The sequence below is a fragment of the Dasypus novemcinctus genome, chromosome 8 (genome assembly GCF_030445035.2).
Source record: "Dasypus novemcinctus isolate mDasNov1 chromosome 8, mDasNov1.1.hap2, whole genome shotgun sequence".
NCBI lineage: Eukaryota > Metazoa > Chordata > Mammalia > Cingulata > Dasypodidae > Dasypus > Dasypus novemcinctus.
The window spans coordinates 82,894,508-82,914,056 of NC_080680.1; the positions used below are offsets into that span (position 1 = coordinate 82,894,508).

Below are 19,549 nucleotides of genomic sequence, written 5' to 3' on the forward strand. Positions count from 1 at the left end.
ACTCTCCTCCAACTCTGTCTCTCCTGTTTTTTTCTTTCCTCCTGCAGAATTCCCTTTAGTATTTCTTGAAGGGCAGCTTTCTTGTTGGCATACTCTCTTAGTTTCTGCTTATCTGTGAATATTTTGAACTCTCCATCATTTTTGAATGCAAGCTTTGCTGGATAGTATTCTTGGTTGGAAATTCTTTTCTTTTAGTACCTTGACTATGTCATACCGCTGCCTTCTTGTCTCCATGGTTTCAGATGAGAAATCAGCACTTAATCTTATGGAGCCTCCCTTGTATGTGATGGTTCTTTTTTCTCTTGCTGCTTTTAGTATTTTCTCTTTGTCTTACGCATCGGATAATTTGACAAGTATATGTCTTGGGGTAGACCTGTTGGGATTTACGCTGTTTGGAGTGCATTGTGCTTCCTAGAGATGTACATCCATCTTCCTCAATAGGTTTGGAAAGTTTTCAGCTATTATTTCCTCCAGCACCGCTTCTGTCCCCTTTCCCTTCTCTTCTCCTTTGGGGATGCCTATAATGTATATGTTTGTGCATTTTGTGTTGTCATTCAGGTCCCTAAGTCCCTGCTGGATTTCTTCTATCTCTGTATCAATTAATTTTACTATCTGTTTGATTTCAGATGTACTGTCTTCCACATCATTAATTCTTTCCTGTGCCTCTTCGAATCTGCTGTTATTTGCTGAGAGTGTTTTTTTGTGTTCTTGGATTGTGCTATTGATCCCCATCATATCTGTTATCTTTTTGTACATGATCACAATTTCTTCTGTACGCTCTCCAAGTGTTTATTTATTTATTTATTTTTATTTTATTTTATTTCTCTCCCCTTCCCCCCCGCCCCCCCCATTGTCTGCTCTCTGTGTCAATTTGCTGTGTGTTCTTCTGTGACTGCTTCTGTCCTTATCAGCTGCACTGGGAGTCTTTGTTTTCTTTTTGTTGTGTCATCTTGTTGTGTCAGCTCTCCGTGTGTGCAGCACCATTCTTGGGCACGCTGCACTTTCCCGCTGGGCAGCTCTCCTTACGGAGTGCACTCCTTGCACGTGGGGCTTCCCTACGCGGGGACACTCCTGCATGGCACGGCACTCCTTGCGCGCATCAGCACTGTACATGGGCCAGCTCCACACAGGTCAAGGAGGCCCAGGGTTTGAACTGCTGACCTCCCATGTGGTAGGTGGATGCCCTATCCATTGGGCCAAGTCTGCTTCCTCCCAAGTGTTTTCTTAATATGCTTAATCTCTTCCTTCACGTCTTTGAATTGGTCCATGAAACACGTTTTGAGAACTTTACTTGTTCGATGTTCCACTTCTCTTCCTGGTTTTAGTTTGTTCGTTGGATTGGGCCATGTTTTCCTGATTATTGGTATGGTCTGTAGTTTTTTGTTGCTGTCTGGTCATCATTTTATCTTGTTGGGTTTATTCTGTTCATTATATTCTTTGTCTAGTCTTGGGGTTTAATTAGTTTTTTGTGTGTGTGCATGTTAAGTCTTCTTTTTGTCACTTTGTTCATTTTATTTCCTTGTTGGTGGCTGTGTTCCCTTGCAGGAAATTATTAGGTCCAGAGAAGACAAAAGAGGTAAGAAAAGAAAAATATAATAGTAGTATTGATAGTGAATGTTTGCAGAAGAACCATGTGAGATCTAGGAGAATGGATATTGAACTCATGTAAGCTTTGTATAGTTAAAACTGTAAAAAAGTGGAGTACCTATAATGAGATAGTAAACTGAATATGGGGAGGAATATAGTATGAATTAAAAGACCAGTGTGGGGAAGCAGACTTGGCCCAATGGATAGGGTGTCTGCCTACCACATGGGTGGTCCACGGTTCAAACCCCGGGCCTCCTTAACCCATGTAGAGCTGGTCCATGCGCAGTGCTGACGCACGCAAGGAGTGCCCTGCCACGCAGGGGTTTCCCCCACATAGGGGAGCCCCACGCATAAGGAGTGCACCCTGTAAGGAGAGCCACCCAGCGCGAAAGAAAGTGCAGCATGCCCAAGAATGGCGCTGCACACACGGAGAGCTGACACAACAAGATGACGCAACAAAAAGAAAACAAAGACTCCTGGTGCTGCTGATAAGGACAGAAGTGGTCACAGAAGAACACACAGCAAATGGACATAGACAGCAGACAACTAGAGGGTGGAGGGGGGGAAACGGAGAGAAATCTTTAAAAAAAGAAAGGCCAGCATGATCAGGAGAGAGGGAAAAAGAAAAGAAAGGACAATAATATAAAGATTGAATAAACGATAGAAAACATTAGAGGTATTAGAGATAAAAAGTCAGAAATATTGGGGGCTAAACAAAGAGAAGTGGAATGTAAGAGAAACAATAAATGATGGAGGAAAGAATGATGTAAAGGAAAGGAGATAGCATTGGTCAACAAAATCAGTACACACAAAGAAAAAAGGAAATTGAGGATCAGGAAGCACAGCAAATAAGAAATGTTGCCTGCAGCACCTAATATAAAAAAGGACAAAAAAAGGAAAAAGGAGGGAAAAAAAGCAAGCAAGAAAAAGAGAAAGGAAAAAAAAGAAAAAAAAGGAAAAAAGGGGGGGGCAGTGGGGCGATAAAGAGGAAGGAAAAACAAGAAAACAAACCTACAAAAAAGACCAGAGAAGGCCTCAGGCAAGAAATCCTTTTTGCAATTGAATAAACTGCTTAGGAGTCTGACCTTCCCCCTTTCTCCCTTCCTGACTTCCCTCTCTCATAAGGCAGCAGGAAGACTGCTTGAGGGCTCATGTAGGAGATTCAAATGTGTCGCTGGTGAACCATCCCACCTCAGAAAATAATGTCCCTTAATTTCTTGAGAGAGCACCCACTCCTTGCCAAGAGCCCTAGATATGCTACTGGAAGCCTGTAGAGCACATCCTACTATCCCTGTCCCTTAGGTGTGTTACAGGGGGCCTAGTTAATTTTCTGACTCCACCTTCTTCCAAACCAAGTTTCCTATGCCAGGGCATTTAGGTAATTTGGGCTCTCCCAGTAGATTTGCCTCTTCTCTCTTCCTAGGCTCTCCCTAAGTCAGTCCTCCAAAGTCAATAAAATGGGAGGACCAGAAAATTGAACCTGCACTCCTTGGCCCCTCTGCACCTCCCACCTAAACTCTCCCACTCCCCGAGTTAATCTGAGACCGGAGAGGTAGGACTGCCAGATTTCTGGAAATGCTGGGCTTGGGTAATAGAGGCCTGGGAGAACATGGACTCAGGGTATGTAGGTCTGTGAAATGTGGGCCGCGGGGGTCCAGGGGACACAGGCTTGGGGTTCATGCATTTGGGGAACATGGGCTTGGAAACTCGACCCCACGACTGGCAGTTCTCAGTGAACACCATGGCTCTTAGCCCTAGGGGAAGGGATTTACCTTTCCACAGCTTCCGAGTTCAGTGTTAGAAACCTGCAGTTCCACCTTGAGCAAGTACCAGTTCTGCTCCAGTCTCTCCAGATCAACATCCAGACACCTCCTGCCCTGCAGGTTTCTGAAATAGCCTGCTCCGGCAGGACTCTGTCACCACACAGCTGGTCCTTTGTAGGAGAGATGATGATGGTGTACTTACTCAGATGCCATCTTGCTCCGCCTCTCCACAGGATTATTATCTTTTTATTTCATTTTCTTCAGTATCTTTAAATTTGTCTTATTTCTGAATCTTAATGGTGATTTGGGCCTACTACCTTTTTTTTTCTTGATTGACTGTACCAAAGGTTTGTCTATTTTCTCAGTCTTATCAGAGAATTATTATAGCATTTGGTGGTATTAAGCAAGTCTACTATCTGTTCTGTTTCATTAAATTTCTCTTTTTATAAATATTAATTCCTTTCCTTCTGCTTTCTCTGGATTTCTAAATTATGAAACAGAGTTGATCTAGATGTCCTTCATTTTTCCTTAGCTCTTAAAGATGTTGATCTGAACAGAGTTTACATCCTTGGTGGACTTGTGGATGAAAGCATTCAGAAGGTGAGTGTACATTTTAGGCCCAACACTATATTTTGAAAAGTGGTGCTTTCTTTTAGAGGCATCTTCCCTGACATAATTTTACCAAAAGGGCCTAAAAACTTAAAGGGAATAGGAAGAAGTAGCCTATTCTCCCTGCGTTGACACTCCTGCCTGTGAAGTACCCTCTCTGTCATAAGCATTGTAGACAGTGCTGAGCCTGACAGAACCAAGAGCCAGGAATCAGAGTGAGGAGTGTTTGGTAATTACATAAATAACCATCGTTGAGCTCCTTTCTTCTCTCTTCTCTTCAATTTTTGGAAGGATAATCCTGACCTTGCCCAAGGAAGCATTGACTCAGCTATTCTTAACAGCTGTTTGTTCTTTGTGAGCAAGTAGTTTCCTCTTTTTCAGGCTGTCTTTCTTGTTGACATAAATCTTATCCCATAACCTCAAAATCAATAGGTACATCCATATTTCTTTTGTTGAATTGAATCTTATTGGAATAACTGAGGTGTCAGTGGAGTTTTTAAGTAATATTTCTATTATCCAAGTATTTGTTGAGATAATTTTGTTTGTTTACCTTTACTAATTAACCTATTTTTGCATGGATAATAAAGGCAGGCACATGATGTAATAGTTAAAATGTATAAAAAATAAGTACATCATGAAGTAAGTCTCCCACCTTTGTCCCTGAGTCTCTATCACCAGAGGCAACTACTGTTTAGTTGTTTTGTTGTGTCCTTCTTGAGACAGTCTATGATCATGCAAGTATTTGATTGTGGGTGTACTTATATATTTTTTTCTCATATATGTGGTATATTTTTATATGTTTCATATATTTATAAGATTTGTACATATACTTATTTAACACAGATGATAGTTTAACTGAATTGCATTTATTTTTAAAGGTTAGTATTCCATGTCTCCATAGTGATAATCTGAAAAATAAGGGGAAAAGGGGAAAGCTCTTAAAAAGATGCTGACTAATAAATGAGGAAGGCATAAAAGAATTAGAAAATCATCATTTTGCCACACCTGTGAAATAATTGATTCAGGCAGTTGATTAATTGAAAGGTTGTGGGAGAATGTGCTATACGTATGATCTCAAAATATCACACACAGGCTATGAAGGCAAAAATGTACCATGACTGTGAAGAGCTCTGGTAGTCATATCTTAAGCAAATTATCAAACTTAGCATCACCAGTAGTGACATTCGGTCTCTCCTGAAGTGATCCAATAAAAGGTATACTATTTCACCTGTGAAATGTACTTATTAGGAAATAATTAAACTGAATTTAATCATGAGGAGACAATCAGACAAATCTGGAATATGGAACATTCTACAAGACAACTAGACTGGACTTTCAAAAATTCATGTAATGGAAACTACAACAGTCTGTTTTAGATTAAAAGAGATTAAAATGATGTAACAGCCAAATGTCGTATGTGAACCTTGATTGGATTCTGGATTGGGAAAAAAGCTTTATAAAACATATGGTAGAGACAACTGGGGAAATTTAAACATGGACTGTGTTGTAGGTGATATTAAGGGATTATTGATAATTTCCTTAGATGTGAGAGGTAGTGTGGTAAGGCAGGAGGATATCCTTGTTCTTAGATGCATGCTTAAGTATTTAGTGATGAAGTATTGTATCACCTGTAGCTTACTTTCAAATGATTCATCAAAATAAGTATTTATATACAGAGAGAAGCAAATTAGAAAAATTATTAACATTTGGTAAATCTAGATGAAGGGTATGAGTATTCTTTGTATTATTCTTTCAACTTTTCTTAGTTTGAAATATTTCAAAATAAAAAGTTGGGAGGGAGGAAGGTAGCCTTATTGCAGAGTATAGGATTACATTTACCCTGTGGGTTGTATCATTCTCCTACAGCAGGGGAACAGCCCTTTTTTGAGGCAGTCAAGTCTAGAAGGTTAGTGAGCACCTTATACATGTTCAGTTTGCCTTGTCCTCTCTTACTATTTCACCAACATTTAAACTGAAAAATAACCAGCCCAAAGATTTGTCAGATATATAGAACATTTTAGTTGTTATTGGAGAGTTTGCCATTTTTCACAAAATTACTCTAAGAACAACATTTCTTCAAGGAGAGTCATTTATCTTTAAATGTGCAGAGAACTGAAACTACACTGTAAGCTCCTTCAGGATGGCATGCATGTCTCCTACTAATGAAATTTGTACTGTAGTTCAGAGTGATCGTAAAGGAATAAAACTGTCGTGTTGTTTTTTTTAAAAAATACAAACATATCATAGCTCATAAATGCAAAGGAACATTGTACTTCAAATGAGTCCCTTGAGTAGCTATACCCTCGTCCCATCCGAACTGTTTCCCTTAAAACTTTTTTATATATTCTCTCCTGGGATTGGGTTCCATGTAAGTCTGAGATACAGGCAATCCAGTGGCAGAACAGAGAAGGTGTTGGGCATGTTTCACACTGTTCAGTTGGTTAGACCACATTCATGATGGCAAGTCAGTTGTGGTACTGAAAGTGAAAGGACATTGACAAGCCATAACAATTCAGAAGAGGTTGACCTGAAAGATGGAGAGTACTCAAAACTAAGTCATAATCAGGAAGAGTTGACAAAACTGAGATTCTCAGTCTGGAGACAAGAAGATTCATAGGGACATGATCACTGCCTTCAAGCATCTGAATGCCTGTCTTGTGCAAGAGCCTTTATACTTGATGATGTGGCTCTGAGGGAATAGAACTAGGACTAGTGAGTAGAAGCCACAGGGGAAATTAAATTTGGCTTAAGTTTCCTCTCAACTGGTACTGTCAAAGTTCGAATGGGTTGCTCTAGGATATATGAACTCCCTGTCATGGGGGTTGTTCACTTAGAGGCCAGATGATCACTTGGAGAAGATATTGTACAGGACAGACAAACATTGAATGGGTGGTTGGAGTGGGGAGTAATATTTACTTTTAACATTTTTTAACATTTACTTAGCACTTGTGTTAAGTGCTTTTCATATGGTAACAGATTTTAACCTTCAGAACAATCCGAGTAGGTACATAAAATACAAGTATGTCTTATTATTTTCCCAAGGTTATACATGGGGAAACTAAGGCACAGAGAAGTTAAGGGGCTCACTTAAGATCACATAACTCGTAAGCAGAGCCAGGATTTGAGCTCAGGCAGACTGCTTTCAGAGACTGTGCTCTTAACCACCACATTAAAATGTCTCATACACCTTGGGGCTCCTTCCAAACCCAAGTAAGTAAATTATAATCTCAGTCTTTTCTTTAATCATGAAATCTTAGAACGGTAGAAATCTTTCCCATGCTTCTTACAAGGGAGTGAATGTAATTTAAACTTCAGTTCATGACTCCAGGCCACCTTATAAATGGACATCAGTTACTGTACTGTGACCCTATATGGCCTCAGATTATTGAACTGTTTGAATTTGTGTGACAGTTTTGCAGTTTTCAGAGTGCTTTTATTTATTTTTTTTAAGCTTAATTTTTATTTATTTATCTTTCATTCCCCCTCACCCCCCCCCCCATTGCCTTCTCTCTCTGTGCATTCGCTGTGTGTGTTTCTGTATCTGCTTGTATTCTTGTCAGCAGCACCAGAAATCTGTGTCTCTTTTTGTGGCGTCATTTTGCTACGTCAGCTCTCCGTGTGTGCAGTGCCACGCCTGGGCAGGCTGCTCTTTTTTTCGTGCAATGCGTCTCTCCTTGCGGGGCATGCTCCTTGCATGTGGGGCTCCCTCCATGGCATGGCAGTCCTTGCATGCAGCTGCACTGCGCATGGGCCAGCTTCCAACACAGGTCAGGAGTCCCTGTGTTGGAACACAGGTCAGGGCCTCCCATGTGGTAAGTGGATGCTCTATCACTTCAGCCATGTCGGGTTCCCTCAGAGTGCTTTTAATTGGGCAGTCTGGTCTTATACCTTACCGTTGTCTTGTTGCCAGTGGTGTACCTGTCTTGCATCCTGTCTCCCTTTTCTCTAATTTTCTGATGCCACCTGGTTATGAGCTAAAAAAAATCCAGACCTCCAGAATTAGATCTTACTTTCTGAATTAAGGCAAGGGATGCCATCCTGTGAACAATTGAACTCCTTGGACTTTGTGTTGCAAATTGTGGCTGCTGAGATGGCCTGTTTGCTTCTTTCCTTCTTGGTTATATTGTGGTAGCAAGTGGAGGCTATTGGATAAATGACCCCCCAGATAAATGAGGTGCTTCTGCGCAAGCCATTTTTTACTTGGGACAAGCAAATACTCTTCATTATGTGAAGTTCCTTTATTCTACCATACACTACTTATTTTTAAGGTGGTGTGTTTTTAGTAGCATAAATTATGATGAAGGGGTGGAAATTGGAGTGGTGGTAAATGGGAATTCTCCTGACTTACTATGCTTATTACAAGAATATATTCATTTGGTATTTCTATAATGAGAAAAATATCTCATCATGATTTACAGAAGGTGACATTTCAAAAGGCCCAAGAACACTCTGTCCAGACAGCCCGTTTGCCAATCCGGGAATACATGATCAGACGCCAGAATGGAAAAAACTATCATTCAGAGATATTGGCCATCAATCAAGGTACTACTCACATGGCCCACATGTAACCTGCTTTAGTTCTGGTGCTGCTTTTTTGCATTACATTTAAGTATAAATGGTCCTTGAGTCAGTCTCTCCTAGGACTCATGTGCTTGGGCTTTATTATCCTCTGCGACGTGTATTCTGGTCACTCAGGCACTCTTCATGGCCTTCCTACTTCCCAGTTGTGTTAAAGATAACTGAAATTGCCTCCATGGCCTAGGATTCCTATTTGTCCTTCAGGGCTCAGTTTAAGAGCATCTTGGCTGATGTTCCTGCTCCCTGCCTCAGGTCATGTCAAGGGCGCTCCTTTTTGTCCCCACTGTACTGTATGTTCCTTGCAGTGGCATCATTGTCCCTTCACAAGCCGTCTCTCTCAGTGTAGGTGGAGGTCCATGAGGGCAGGCAAGGCAGGGCCTGTGTCTTTGTTTGCCTCTGTCTCCCCAGGACTAGTATCATATCTGGTGCAGAGTAGGTTTGTCAAATTAAATATTCCAGAGTAACTTTTTCCTCATTAGTCATTTACCAGTTCTCTTTTTCCCCTGTGTGGTCACTTTGTTCTCTGCTTATCCTTTAACAGTATTTGATATCCTGTCCACTTACTTTGAGACTCACAACTGGCCTGAAGCACTGAAAAAAGGAGTTTCTTCCAGAAAAGGCTATGTTCTTCAGAATTCAGTGGAATGATGGGCAGCCTAAGACTACAGCTACAGAAGGTGAAGTGCTGGAACTGGGAAGATGTATTTTTGAGGCAAGGGCAGCCCCTAGCGGCCTAGCCTGGCACCTCCTCTCTTACTGGGTACAGTCAGCCACACTGCTCACTCTAGTAATACTTTTTTAGGCCCCTGATCACATGAGAATCAGCATGGTATGATGAAATTTCCTTGGACCAGAAAAACCTGGGTCCAATCCCAGCTCCACCACTTAAGGCACCTTGGGACATTGAGTAATTCATCTTTCCTCTCTAGCCTCAGTTTTCTTAAATTTGAAATGGGAATCATACTACCTAAGTTTCAGAGTTGTGAGATTTAGTGATACTGTATGGTATCCTCAGTAAATGGTCAGTTATTAATGTCCTAGCACAGAAGAAGATGGATGGATATTTGGTACATTACTTATTAATATTGGATTGGTTTTTTTTTCTTCTTTCAGACCTTTCCCAACCTGCCTAATTAATAAATCCATAGTATAAAATTAGGTCTGGAGTAGATGTGAGATGGGGTCCAGAAGTTTGTATTTGGTATTTACCCTAATGATTTTGATGCAGATGGTATAAGGACCATGTTTTGAGAAACCCTTCTGCATGCCATATTTGGGTGCATGCAGCTCCTACCTCAGCCTGTTCTTTCTTTCCCTCCTGTCTATGGCTACAGTAAGAATGATTTCTAGTATAGACCATCACTGGAGTTGATCTTTCTGGAGGTTAGGAGACATGAAAATATGAATGGCTCTCATTAAGAGGAGCTAGAGCAACACTGAGCTTTCTGAAATTGCTTAGACTGAGTTGGCCTCCTTGAGGCAGGTTAGAGACATACCCCAGTGGGTGACCTGGTATGTCCTTTGGAGAAAACATGTTCTGTCATGGTCTTCTGGACATTTTAACTACAAGAAGCCATTTTGCCCCCAGTAACTCAAGTAGAAAGAAGTAGCCATACTCTTTGCTTCTGTTTAATATCAAACTCTTAAATGAAAGCTTCCTGTTGGTAAAAGCTGAACTAGGGCCAGGATGTCAAATAGGTTATCCTGAACTGGTCATTTTGTACTGAGTACTAAGTCGTTGCAAAAGCCTTACATCAAATTCTAAGAAAAATACTAGTTCCCAGTCATCCATTCCTGTGCCAGCAGTATTAAAGGAAATACTTTCACCTTATTACCACTTAAGAGCCCTTTAACAAGGAGTGTGGCATATATGCAATGCAAAGTTAATTTTCTCTTCTCCACTCCTTCCCTATGTCCAAGTCTATCAAATCTCTTTGTGTATCAAGTCACAGCCCTTGGATGACCTGCTTTAGTTTACTCTTTCTCTCACTATGCCTTGTTTCCATATCACTGCAAGTGGGATAGAGCTCCATTTGCCAGACCAGAGGTCAGGTCTTCCCAATCTGGTATCCTTTTGAAAATTTGGGTCAGTCTAGCAGTTCACACTACTGGTTAGGGTGTTATGTTAGTTGGTAGTGATCTAGCCTCTCTCTTCCTGATAAAGAGTTCCTATTTTTCCTGAAACTTTGATTTATTCCTAATTCCAAATCCATCTTTTCCTATGAAAGGTATTGTTATTGACACTTTATGCATGTAAACAATGCACACACACACACCAAAGAGAAGAAATAGAACATCGACAAATATCTGCAAGTGTCATTTCAAGTGCCATCTCTGACCTATAATAGCTAAGCACAGTAAAGTCTTCAGAATCAGTGCGAGCATTCATTGGGAAAAGGTACCTTAACCAAAGAAGAGAGAAGATGGCAGTGGCACACACATGCTTTTATTCTTTGACTCTTCATTAGGATCTTCATTAGGATGTATACTACTAATGATGAGAGACCACTTTTAAGCTCTTCTTTGTCCCCCATAGTGCCTGGCTCACAGGAAGTGCCCAGATATATAGACTATGTAAGTTTATGTAACAAGGAATTATCCCTTAAACTACATGTGTTTGGATATGTTAATTCAGCTTTTGTACACTTATCTATATTTGTGAAAGACCTACTCTTTAGAGCTAGTTTTTCACCAAATTGCCATAAAGTTAGATGACTTTTTCTATCTTCATCTAATCACCCTGATTCTCTGTCCTCCCCGCCCCCCAACTTGCTATACATGTGCTTTGCAGGATCAGCCTGTCCTGACCTCTGTCTGCTCTGAGCCCCACCCAGCACTTTGCTCCTTCTGGTAGGTCTTACCCTGTTCTCCCTTGTTCTGGGTATGGGCATGGATGACTTGTCTTCCTATAGGATCCTAACAAGACAACTCAAGTGAAAATCTTTGTACACTTCTGAGCCTTGTACAAACTATATTTTTCATATGCATTTGTTCAGTGATTAAACTGTAAAGTAAACAATGGGGTTAACTACCAGGGCAGATGGCCCCTCTTTGGAAATGGTGTTTATGTGTGATGAATCTGGACTCAGATGGGATCTCCCTTCATAAGACTTTCATGCTAATGTGCTGGAGGTGTAGTTAACGTTGGGATTTAAGATATATTTAGGGGATTTGAATCTCTGGACTGACAATGTGATAGCCAGGTCCTGAGCCTCAACAGACTCCAGCACCTACAATCTGATTTATTGGACTTACCACACTCAGCTAAGATGGAGTTGAAGAAGGACAATCACCACACCATGGAGCCTAGAGTGATTACAACTGAAAATGGGAGGATTGCATCCAGCATCCATGTGGAATTTGAGCCTCCTCTTGACATAGAGGTGCAATGGACACAACCAATCCAATGTCCACATAGAAGAGGTGGTATTGGATTGAGAAAAGTGGACATGGTGGACGATGGGTATGGGGAAAGGCAGGAAGAGATGAGAGGTGGAGGTGTCTTTGGGACATGGAGCTGCCCTGGATGGTGCTTCAGAGGCAATCACCGGACATTGTAAATCCTCACAGGGCCCACTGGATGGAATGGAGGAGAGCATGGGCCATGATGTGGACCATTGACTATGAGGTGCAGAGGTGCCCAAAGATGTACTTACCAAATCCAATGGATGTGTCATGATGATGGGAACGAGTGTTGCTGGGGGGGGGGGGGGAGAGGTGGGGTGGGGGGGTGGGGTTGAATGGGACCTCACATATATATTTTTGATGTAATATTATTACAAAGTCAATAAAAAATAAATAAATAAATAAATAAATAAAGTGACTCAGACCTGGGGAAAAAAAAAACAAAACAGTACTGATAAAAGTCTAACTTGAAAATAGAAAATAGGTTCCATTCTGGCTCATGAGCATGTTGGATAACCTACCTCTTACTATATAACCTCATTGTTTCCCTTTTCTTCCATCTCCTTTCCTTGTGTCCTAATTAGATATATTTGCCTCAGTTCTCTTGCCAGTTTGGGCTAGTAAGGTTGAGAGTTAAGCATGCTGGCAAATTCAGAAAATGTATTCTCCGTCACAAAAGAACCAAAAGATCACTTCTCTGCTCCATCCTCTCCCCTTCACAATTTAATCTTCAGGAGCTATGGCCCCTTGACAATTATATCACTGACTTTTTTTTATTTAAAAACAGGCCAGACCTCAGATGTGTGATGATTTATACTGAACATGTCTAGGAACACATAGTGCTCCTTAGTCTTTATCAACATGTTGAATGACTGCTGTAATCTCTCTCTAAAAGGGACTGCCTATGGATAGGCTTTAGTGGGTACAGCCTATTTTCAAAGCGGGCCATGACTGACCTGAATCATCTGCCAGTCTTCATTTTTACCTGTAACACTTTGCTTAAAATACCAATAGCATGGAAGAATTTCCTTTCCAAGTAAGTCACAAAACTCGATTTTTTTTTTCAAAACCTGGCAGTATTTTTTTTCTGTATGGCTTATAGGAAATGATGTTAGCAAAAGGAGATTGGTCAGATTTGGATTCAGAGATCCTCATCATAGTGTTATTTATGTAACAACAAAAAAAACTGGATTTATGTAAAATATGCTATAACATGAGAATGAAATAATTATGCAATTATTGAATTTTTAATAGCAAACATTATTGGAATGTATTCAGTGTATCATGTGAACAAAGTAATATATAATCTAAACCTATCATTATAATTTGAAAAATAGACACATAATGGTTGAGAATGTAAGTTAAACTATGTGCCTCAGTTTCTTCAACTGTGAGATTTAAGTGTCTTCTTCAGTTACTAGGAAGGATAAATAAGTTAAGTTAATCTATGGAAAACACTTGAAACAATATTTGCCACATAGTAAATACATAATTGTTAGCTATTATATGCTCACCCATTGAAAAATGGGATTACAGGTGATTTTTGTTTGCCTCTATAATTTATAGTTTCTGTATAGTCTAAATTTTCTTCAGCAAATGTTTTACTATTTTAATCAGGAAATAACTTACTAATGATGACTTCCAGTTTGTTAAAGAAGCTGTGCTCTACTAAAACTAAGAGAACATCTAATAAAGCTAACACCAAATAAACGTATATATATATTTATATGTATATGTACATACATAACATTAGTAAACTTCATTGTAAAGAACAAAAAAAATCATTATTTTATAGTGACTTTCTCAGCCACAAGAAACGCCAGTAATTTCTTATCAAAATATTTTATTTTAGAACTATAATGAGATAATAGTACATTCACATCTTGTCTTCTGAAAGTCTGATTTGAAGAGAGTGACCTGGACAAGTTTTCCCCAGGAAGCCTATAGTCTCTTGGCTCAACTGACCCATAAATAAGTCAACTTTCTGCCAATCTAGAGAAGATCTGTTTCCTTTGTTCTGTTGTCATATGTTCACAAGCTTCCAAAATGTTTGCTAAAATTAAGGTCTGCTGAATGGTTTTTGCTTTAACCCATATTCTTCCATTCATTCCAAATACTATCTCCAGTGGGTAGAGTTTTCCTACTTCTTGTATGATTTCACAGCCTGGAGCTAGAAGCCTGGTGGGGAAGAAGAAAGAAAATTAAATTTGGTAAAGAGGTAGTGTGTCCTGACTCTCCACTAGAAGGAGATGCCTTTACTGGACAGTTCTTCATAGTTATTTGAGGCCCCCACCCATGCCTGTCAAAATTATTCCAGAAACAAGGCACACGACTAAATTTGCTACCTCCCTTTCTTCCACAAAGCTTTACCCATACCAGTATACTGAGGTCCCAATAATGGGCTATCCCATTCAAAGAACTCAAACTCCCTAGGGGTATCACCTACTTTGCAAAATATGTATAAAGTTCTTCCCATAAATTTCAGAGCGCAATAATTCTAGATTTTAGAATTGTAGCTTTTTTTTATTGTCTACAATATTAAAAGAACACTTTAAATTCTTTTTCCCCTTCATGCAAGTTATTTCCTGGTATTAAATTCAAAACTTGGAGAGAAGCACATGCCCTTTCAAACCCCAGGGATACTGCTTGGTCAGTAATATGCTTCTCAAATGTCCCAAACTAATTCTCCAAATCTGCAGAATAGGTAGCAGGAGAAGCATTCAAGAGAGCTCTGAAGTCTAGAAGCTCTGAAGGGCTCTAAGAGTAAAGCCTTTTCATGTGGTACATCTTTGGGTAGATAAGTTCTAAACATCTGTCAAAGAGAATTTGTCTCAGTGGAGCCATCATCTACCAGGACAGGATGGCAGGAGCCTTCTATAAATGTCTGCACAAGGTTTAAGAGCACACCAGTCAAGGTGCATTTGGTACCCCATTATTAGAAAAACTCAAGTGATTTTGTGCAATTATCAATTGCAACTGTATTCAAATGGGTTCAAATGCGGGGGGGGGAGGCTGACTTTCAGATTTGGGCTAAGTGTATCAGCTATAAAGAACAGCAGGTTTTCTTGGGAGAAAAGACAAAAGGGCAGAGGAGCTTGACGCACAAAATATCTCAGACTCTGCATCAACTCCAGAAACTACACAAATATATATGAATTTTATGTAGTCATATTAAGAGGGAATGGGACTAAATTCATGACTTTACAACTGTACTAAAATGGAACACTGGCTTTTAACTTTGAGGAGAAACTCAGACTTTCTTAAGAAGAATCCAAATTCCAAAGTCAGCTTTCCAAGAAGGTATGATTGTGAAAGGAAGTAGGCAAGCCAGTGGACATCAAAACTTACTTTCTAATTAAGCCCAAAGTCACTTTAAAAAGCAGGCCATCCTGTCCAATCACACCCATTCCATTAGCTCGTCCACAGCTGTCAATACAGACCATCTCTGGTTCCATATCTTTATTTGCAACCACAAATTGGCCATAGATGAGATCTCCGACCTACAATGATAATAACAGTTCATTTCATCATAGTAAACCATACTTTTGGTGCTATTGGCTTTTTCCCATAGGCAGCAAGCTAACTACCTGCAGTTCTGTGGGTAAGGGATTGACTACACTCCAAGATCCACAGTAGCTCTGGAGTTCTGTCTTGAAAGGTAAAAGTAATGTGTACTTCCTGTTTTACTCCCCAGGAAAGCCCCAGATTAGAAGCCATCTCAAGGCTAGAGATGATACTCTAGGGTTTCACTGTCTAATATGGTAGCCACTAGCCATGTAGCCATGTGTGGCTAATTATATCTTAGATTTAAATGAAAATTTAAAACTCAGTTCTAGGGTTGCATTAGCAACAAATGTTCAAAAGCCACATGTGGCTAGTAGCTACCATACTGGTAAATGTAGACAGAGAAATTAGCATCATCATAGAAATTCCCATCTGATAGTACGGCTCTAGGAGATTCCAGGAAATTTATGGCTAGAGGAAGGAACTCCTGGCATGCAAATTATTCAAGCAAAATGGCTGGAGCAGTTCACTGATACTTCTTCATGCAAGTTTATTTAAGATCCTGAGTCAAATTTCAAAGTAATGAAACTAAAGAAATGAAAAGTGAACTTACTCTGTTCGCTCAATAAAACACTTAAATATGGGCTATATGATGGTGACTATGGAACTAGAGGTGAATAAAATACTGCCCTTCAGAAGCATTTGGTCTTGGAGGGCAGTGGGGATGTACATATACACAACAAGCTTCATTCCAGGCTGAATCCAGGAAGTTGTAGAGCAAAGGTATAAGAAAAGTGACCAAAGATTGGGGATAATTTTGCAGAGGTGGTGGTGTTTGGCTTGGGTTCCAAAGGTTAAGCATGATGAGGGGATAGGGCAATCCAGACAGAGGGAAAAGCATGAGCCAAGGTACAAAGCAGGGAGTTTAGAGGTGCTGTTAAGTAGTTTGGTATGGCTCCAGCAAGGCTGTATGAAGGATATAATTATGGATAAGGCAAGATCTCTAGAGTGTCACCCAAGAAATTCTGTAGGCTTTAAAGAACCATGTATGTTTTGAGAAAGGGAGTGTGTGAGGAAGTTGACTCCCAAAAGCCTGGGTAAAGGGGCAAAAGTGTGGAGGCAGGGATGTTAATGAGGTGCGTTAACCAAGTCCAGTGAAGAGGTAACTAAGGCCTGAACTGCAAAGGGGAGATAAAGGGTTGGACATGTGGAAGATTAGACAGAATAAACAAGATTAAGCAACTGAAAATACATGACAGGTGAGTAAAAAGGGACACAGACCACGACATTTCTGGCTTGGGCAAGGGAAGAATGTGGCTATGCTGCCTGAAAAGCTCAAATTGAAAACTTGAGGTAACAAGACTGCTCCTCTGTCAGGAAGGTTATTGGGAAACAGATGCCAGTCTCAGGGCCTATAATTAGGTTGACTGGCTGACTGATAGGGCATTTTGCACCACTTGTCCCACCTCTGTTCCTGTGCTAATGGCTGGCTTCCTTGTCCAGTGTCCATAATAATGAAGACAACAGGTATAACCATTCAATTCAATAGAAAGGAAACATCCCCAAAGCCATTGTAGCAAACACAAGTAAGTGCCTCTGGTCCAGAAGCTGAAGCATCCGCAGGACTATGGGGACCTAGGATCATTACATAGATGCTCAAAGACCATCCTACAGAACTGGGAAAATAGGTCATGCTTTGGAGACAATTTAGGTAGTGTTCTGGATATTTACTTATTCTAATGAATGGACATTTTCCTTACTTCAGAAACCAAAGGTCCCCATCATCACCTGCACATTTGGTCTGTTTCTTTTAGTTGCACCTTCAAATGCCAAGTAAGACAAAGAGGCTGGCTCACTCCCTCCAACATCAACTTTGAATATATCTCCAGATTTAGCTGTCACTATGCCAATCACGTGGTCTCCTTTCACTGGGACATACTGCGAAAGAAAATAGCCATAAATGACAATCATTTCCAATATATCTTAGAAGATATCTCCTGCACATCCTTAAAAGTTACTTTATTATGTTTGTCATTAATGAGATGTTTAGGAAATATTTTCAAGCTCAAATTATTTACACAAACCTTAGAACAAATTATCATAATCAGTAAAAGAAAAGCAATCACATCATAAACTCTTATGTTTGCAGCTTGTGATAAATCTGTTAACTGAAGCTCCTTACCAGGAAGTGCCTAGGTTCTCCTTGCACATATGTCGACAATGGCAGAGGAGTCCGTACAACTGAAGAAACCCAATCCATTGTTAGACAGTTTTATCCATAAGCAAGTACTTAAGTTATTCTATGAGAAATTTAACTGCTTGTGACATCCACTCGTTGAACCTGGTTCTGCCCTCTGGGGTCCAAAAGAACAAGACTGCCCCCTGACATTCGGGGTTATGAAGACAATGACCATGTTTCACAGTCCTTATGCCAAGATTTCCAGGCTCTTTTCTCAGGCCACGTCCCTGTTGTTCACCACCCCTCTAAAGAATTAAGATGCAGAAGGGGGCACGAGATTACGGATGGCTCTAGGCTGGCCTCAACAGAGGCGCAACTCCAGGGCCCCCTCCCTGCCTTTTTCGGAAAGTCATTCTAGGACAGGGACACCACTGTCGTGGCCGCACCGCCCCTCCCGAGCCCCACCTCACCCGCTTCTGCTGCGAGTCCACCCAGTACACGCCGCCACTGCCGCCGCCGCCGGGCTCCTTGTGGCGGAGGCGGCCGCACTTGGTGACCAGCAGGCGGTCCCCACAGCGCCGCAAGCCCGGTCCGCACACTACTCGCATCCGCGAACGCGCCACGGGATTCAAGCGCAGCGGGCGCTCCCCTGCACCACCAGGGCCTTCTGCGTCCTCCTGCTCGGGCAGCAGCAGCTCCTCACCCGGAAGCACCACCTGATCTAACACTGTACGCGCCGCCCGCGCCTTGCCGCCCGCAAGGGATTCGGCTGCGATAGCCGCAGCTGCAGCCATCGAAGGCACCACCAAATATTGCACTTCTGCTTCCGCCTCCAATTGCCAGTCCGCACAGGGCTTTCCGTTTCCGGCGGGGGCGGTCTGTTGGAGTCGGATCTAAGCCTACGAAGCCTAATCGCTGTGAGCCGGTGGGTCCCCACAGGTGGCTATGATTGTGTCTCCGGCCGGCCGCCTGTCTCGCAGTCTGTGCGCGGGTGGGTATGAGAAACGCGCAGTTTGAGTCCATCGAGGAGCCGCCACTTCCTTGTGTTTTCGCGTCTTGTGACCGGTCGCACCGTGGGATGTAGGATCTCCTACTTATGGTTCCGTAGGAACTCTGGGAACTGAGCAGAGGGGCTTCCGGAGCGGGGCGTTGGGTGGGTTCAAGAGCCCTTACTGCCCCGCCTCAATTCCCAACTCCGCCCCCAGAAGGGTGACTGACTTTTTACCAGGCGAAGTATTTTCTTTTTCAAAATTAAGCCTTTTTGGCTGTTGCTAGAGAAAAGAATAAAAAGGGAAAATAAACATAACTTATTGGTCTTGTCCATGTTTGTTTCCCTTGCTAGGCTTTCAGCTCTAGTGTTGATTCTTTATAACCCAGGATCTGGCAAGAAATAGGCGTTATCCAATGAACGAATGAATGTTAAAGTTTTAGTGTATCTTTCTCCCTAAACTTTTTTTTTCCTGCAAAAATACACATATACACATTTTCACAACCGAACTGTCTCTACCTGGCCTGAGAAAATCAGTAGTTATATTTAAATCCCTGCTTCTACTTTCCTTTGAGGACATTTTTGTTGCCCATGTGAGCAGCAGCTAAATTGCAAATCCATAGCACTTCAGAACGTCTGCTCTTCCGACTTCTAGGGATCTTACTTGAAATCACCATTTTTTTCTGTCAACTGGCACCTTCAATTAGCACTTGGTCAGATACTGAAGCGGTGGTCAGAACTGTCCAGGATTAGTGCTGCCAGATTTTCTTTAGGTTCTTGGCTATGTTACAAAAAAGAATTTAAGAACATGCTGGTTTAGTTAGGCCAGTAGTTTATTAAGGAAATGAGAGAAGAGGAGAAAATAACAGATATAACAGATATACTTGTGAGCTGGTCCAGGCAGGAAAGAGAAAAAGGGTCGATTTAGCCTCCACA

The 19,549-nt window shown here is 41.2% G+C and overlaps 2 protein-coding genes across 3 annotated transcripts in view; one reads left to right on the top strand and one right to left on the bottom strand.

Annotated features, from left to right (window-relative positions):
• TRMT10B (tRNA methyltransferase 10B) overlaps positions 1–12,356 on the top strand; it is a 29,602-nt gene extending 17,246 nt beyond the window's left edge. Inside the window, exons 8-10 of one of the 2 annotated variants that reach the window (XM_004457247.4) lie at positions 3,883–3,950; positions 8,378–8,501; positions 9,079–12,356. In XM_004457247.4, the coding sequence (XP_004457304.1) occupies positions 3,883–3,950; positions 8,378–8,501; positions 9,079–9,185 (299 nt within the window). In that variant the 3' untranslated portion in view covers positions 9,186–12,356. The remainder of the gene's footprint in view (positions 1–3,882; positions 3,951–8,377; positions 8,502–9,078) is intronic. The other variant, XM_012524683.4, reaches the window with a different exon arrangement.
• Positions 12,357–13,768: 1,412 nt separating this feature from the next.
• EXOSC3 (exosome component 3) lies at positions 13,769–18,624 on the bottom strand. The gene is made up of 4 exons (XM_004457245.5): positions 18,096–18,624; positions 17,235–17,384; positions 15,291–15,442; positions 13,769–14,120 (listed from the first exon to the last, which is right to left on the bottom strand). Exons 1-4 carry the CDS (start codon positions 18,417–18,419, stop codon positions 13,919–13,921), a joined length of 828 nt encoding a protein of 275 aa, XP_004457302.2. The 5' UTR covers positions 18,420–18,624; the 3' UTR covers positions 13,769–13,918.
• Positions 18,625–19,549: the final 925 nt, after the last annotated feature.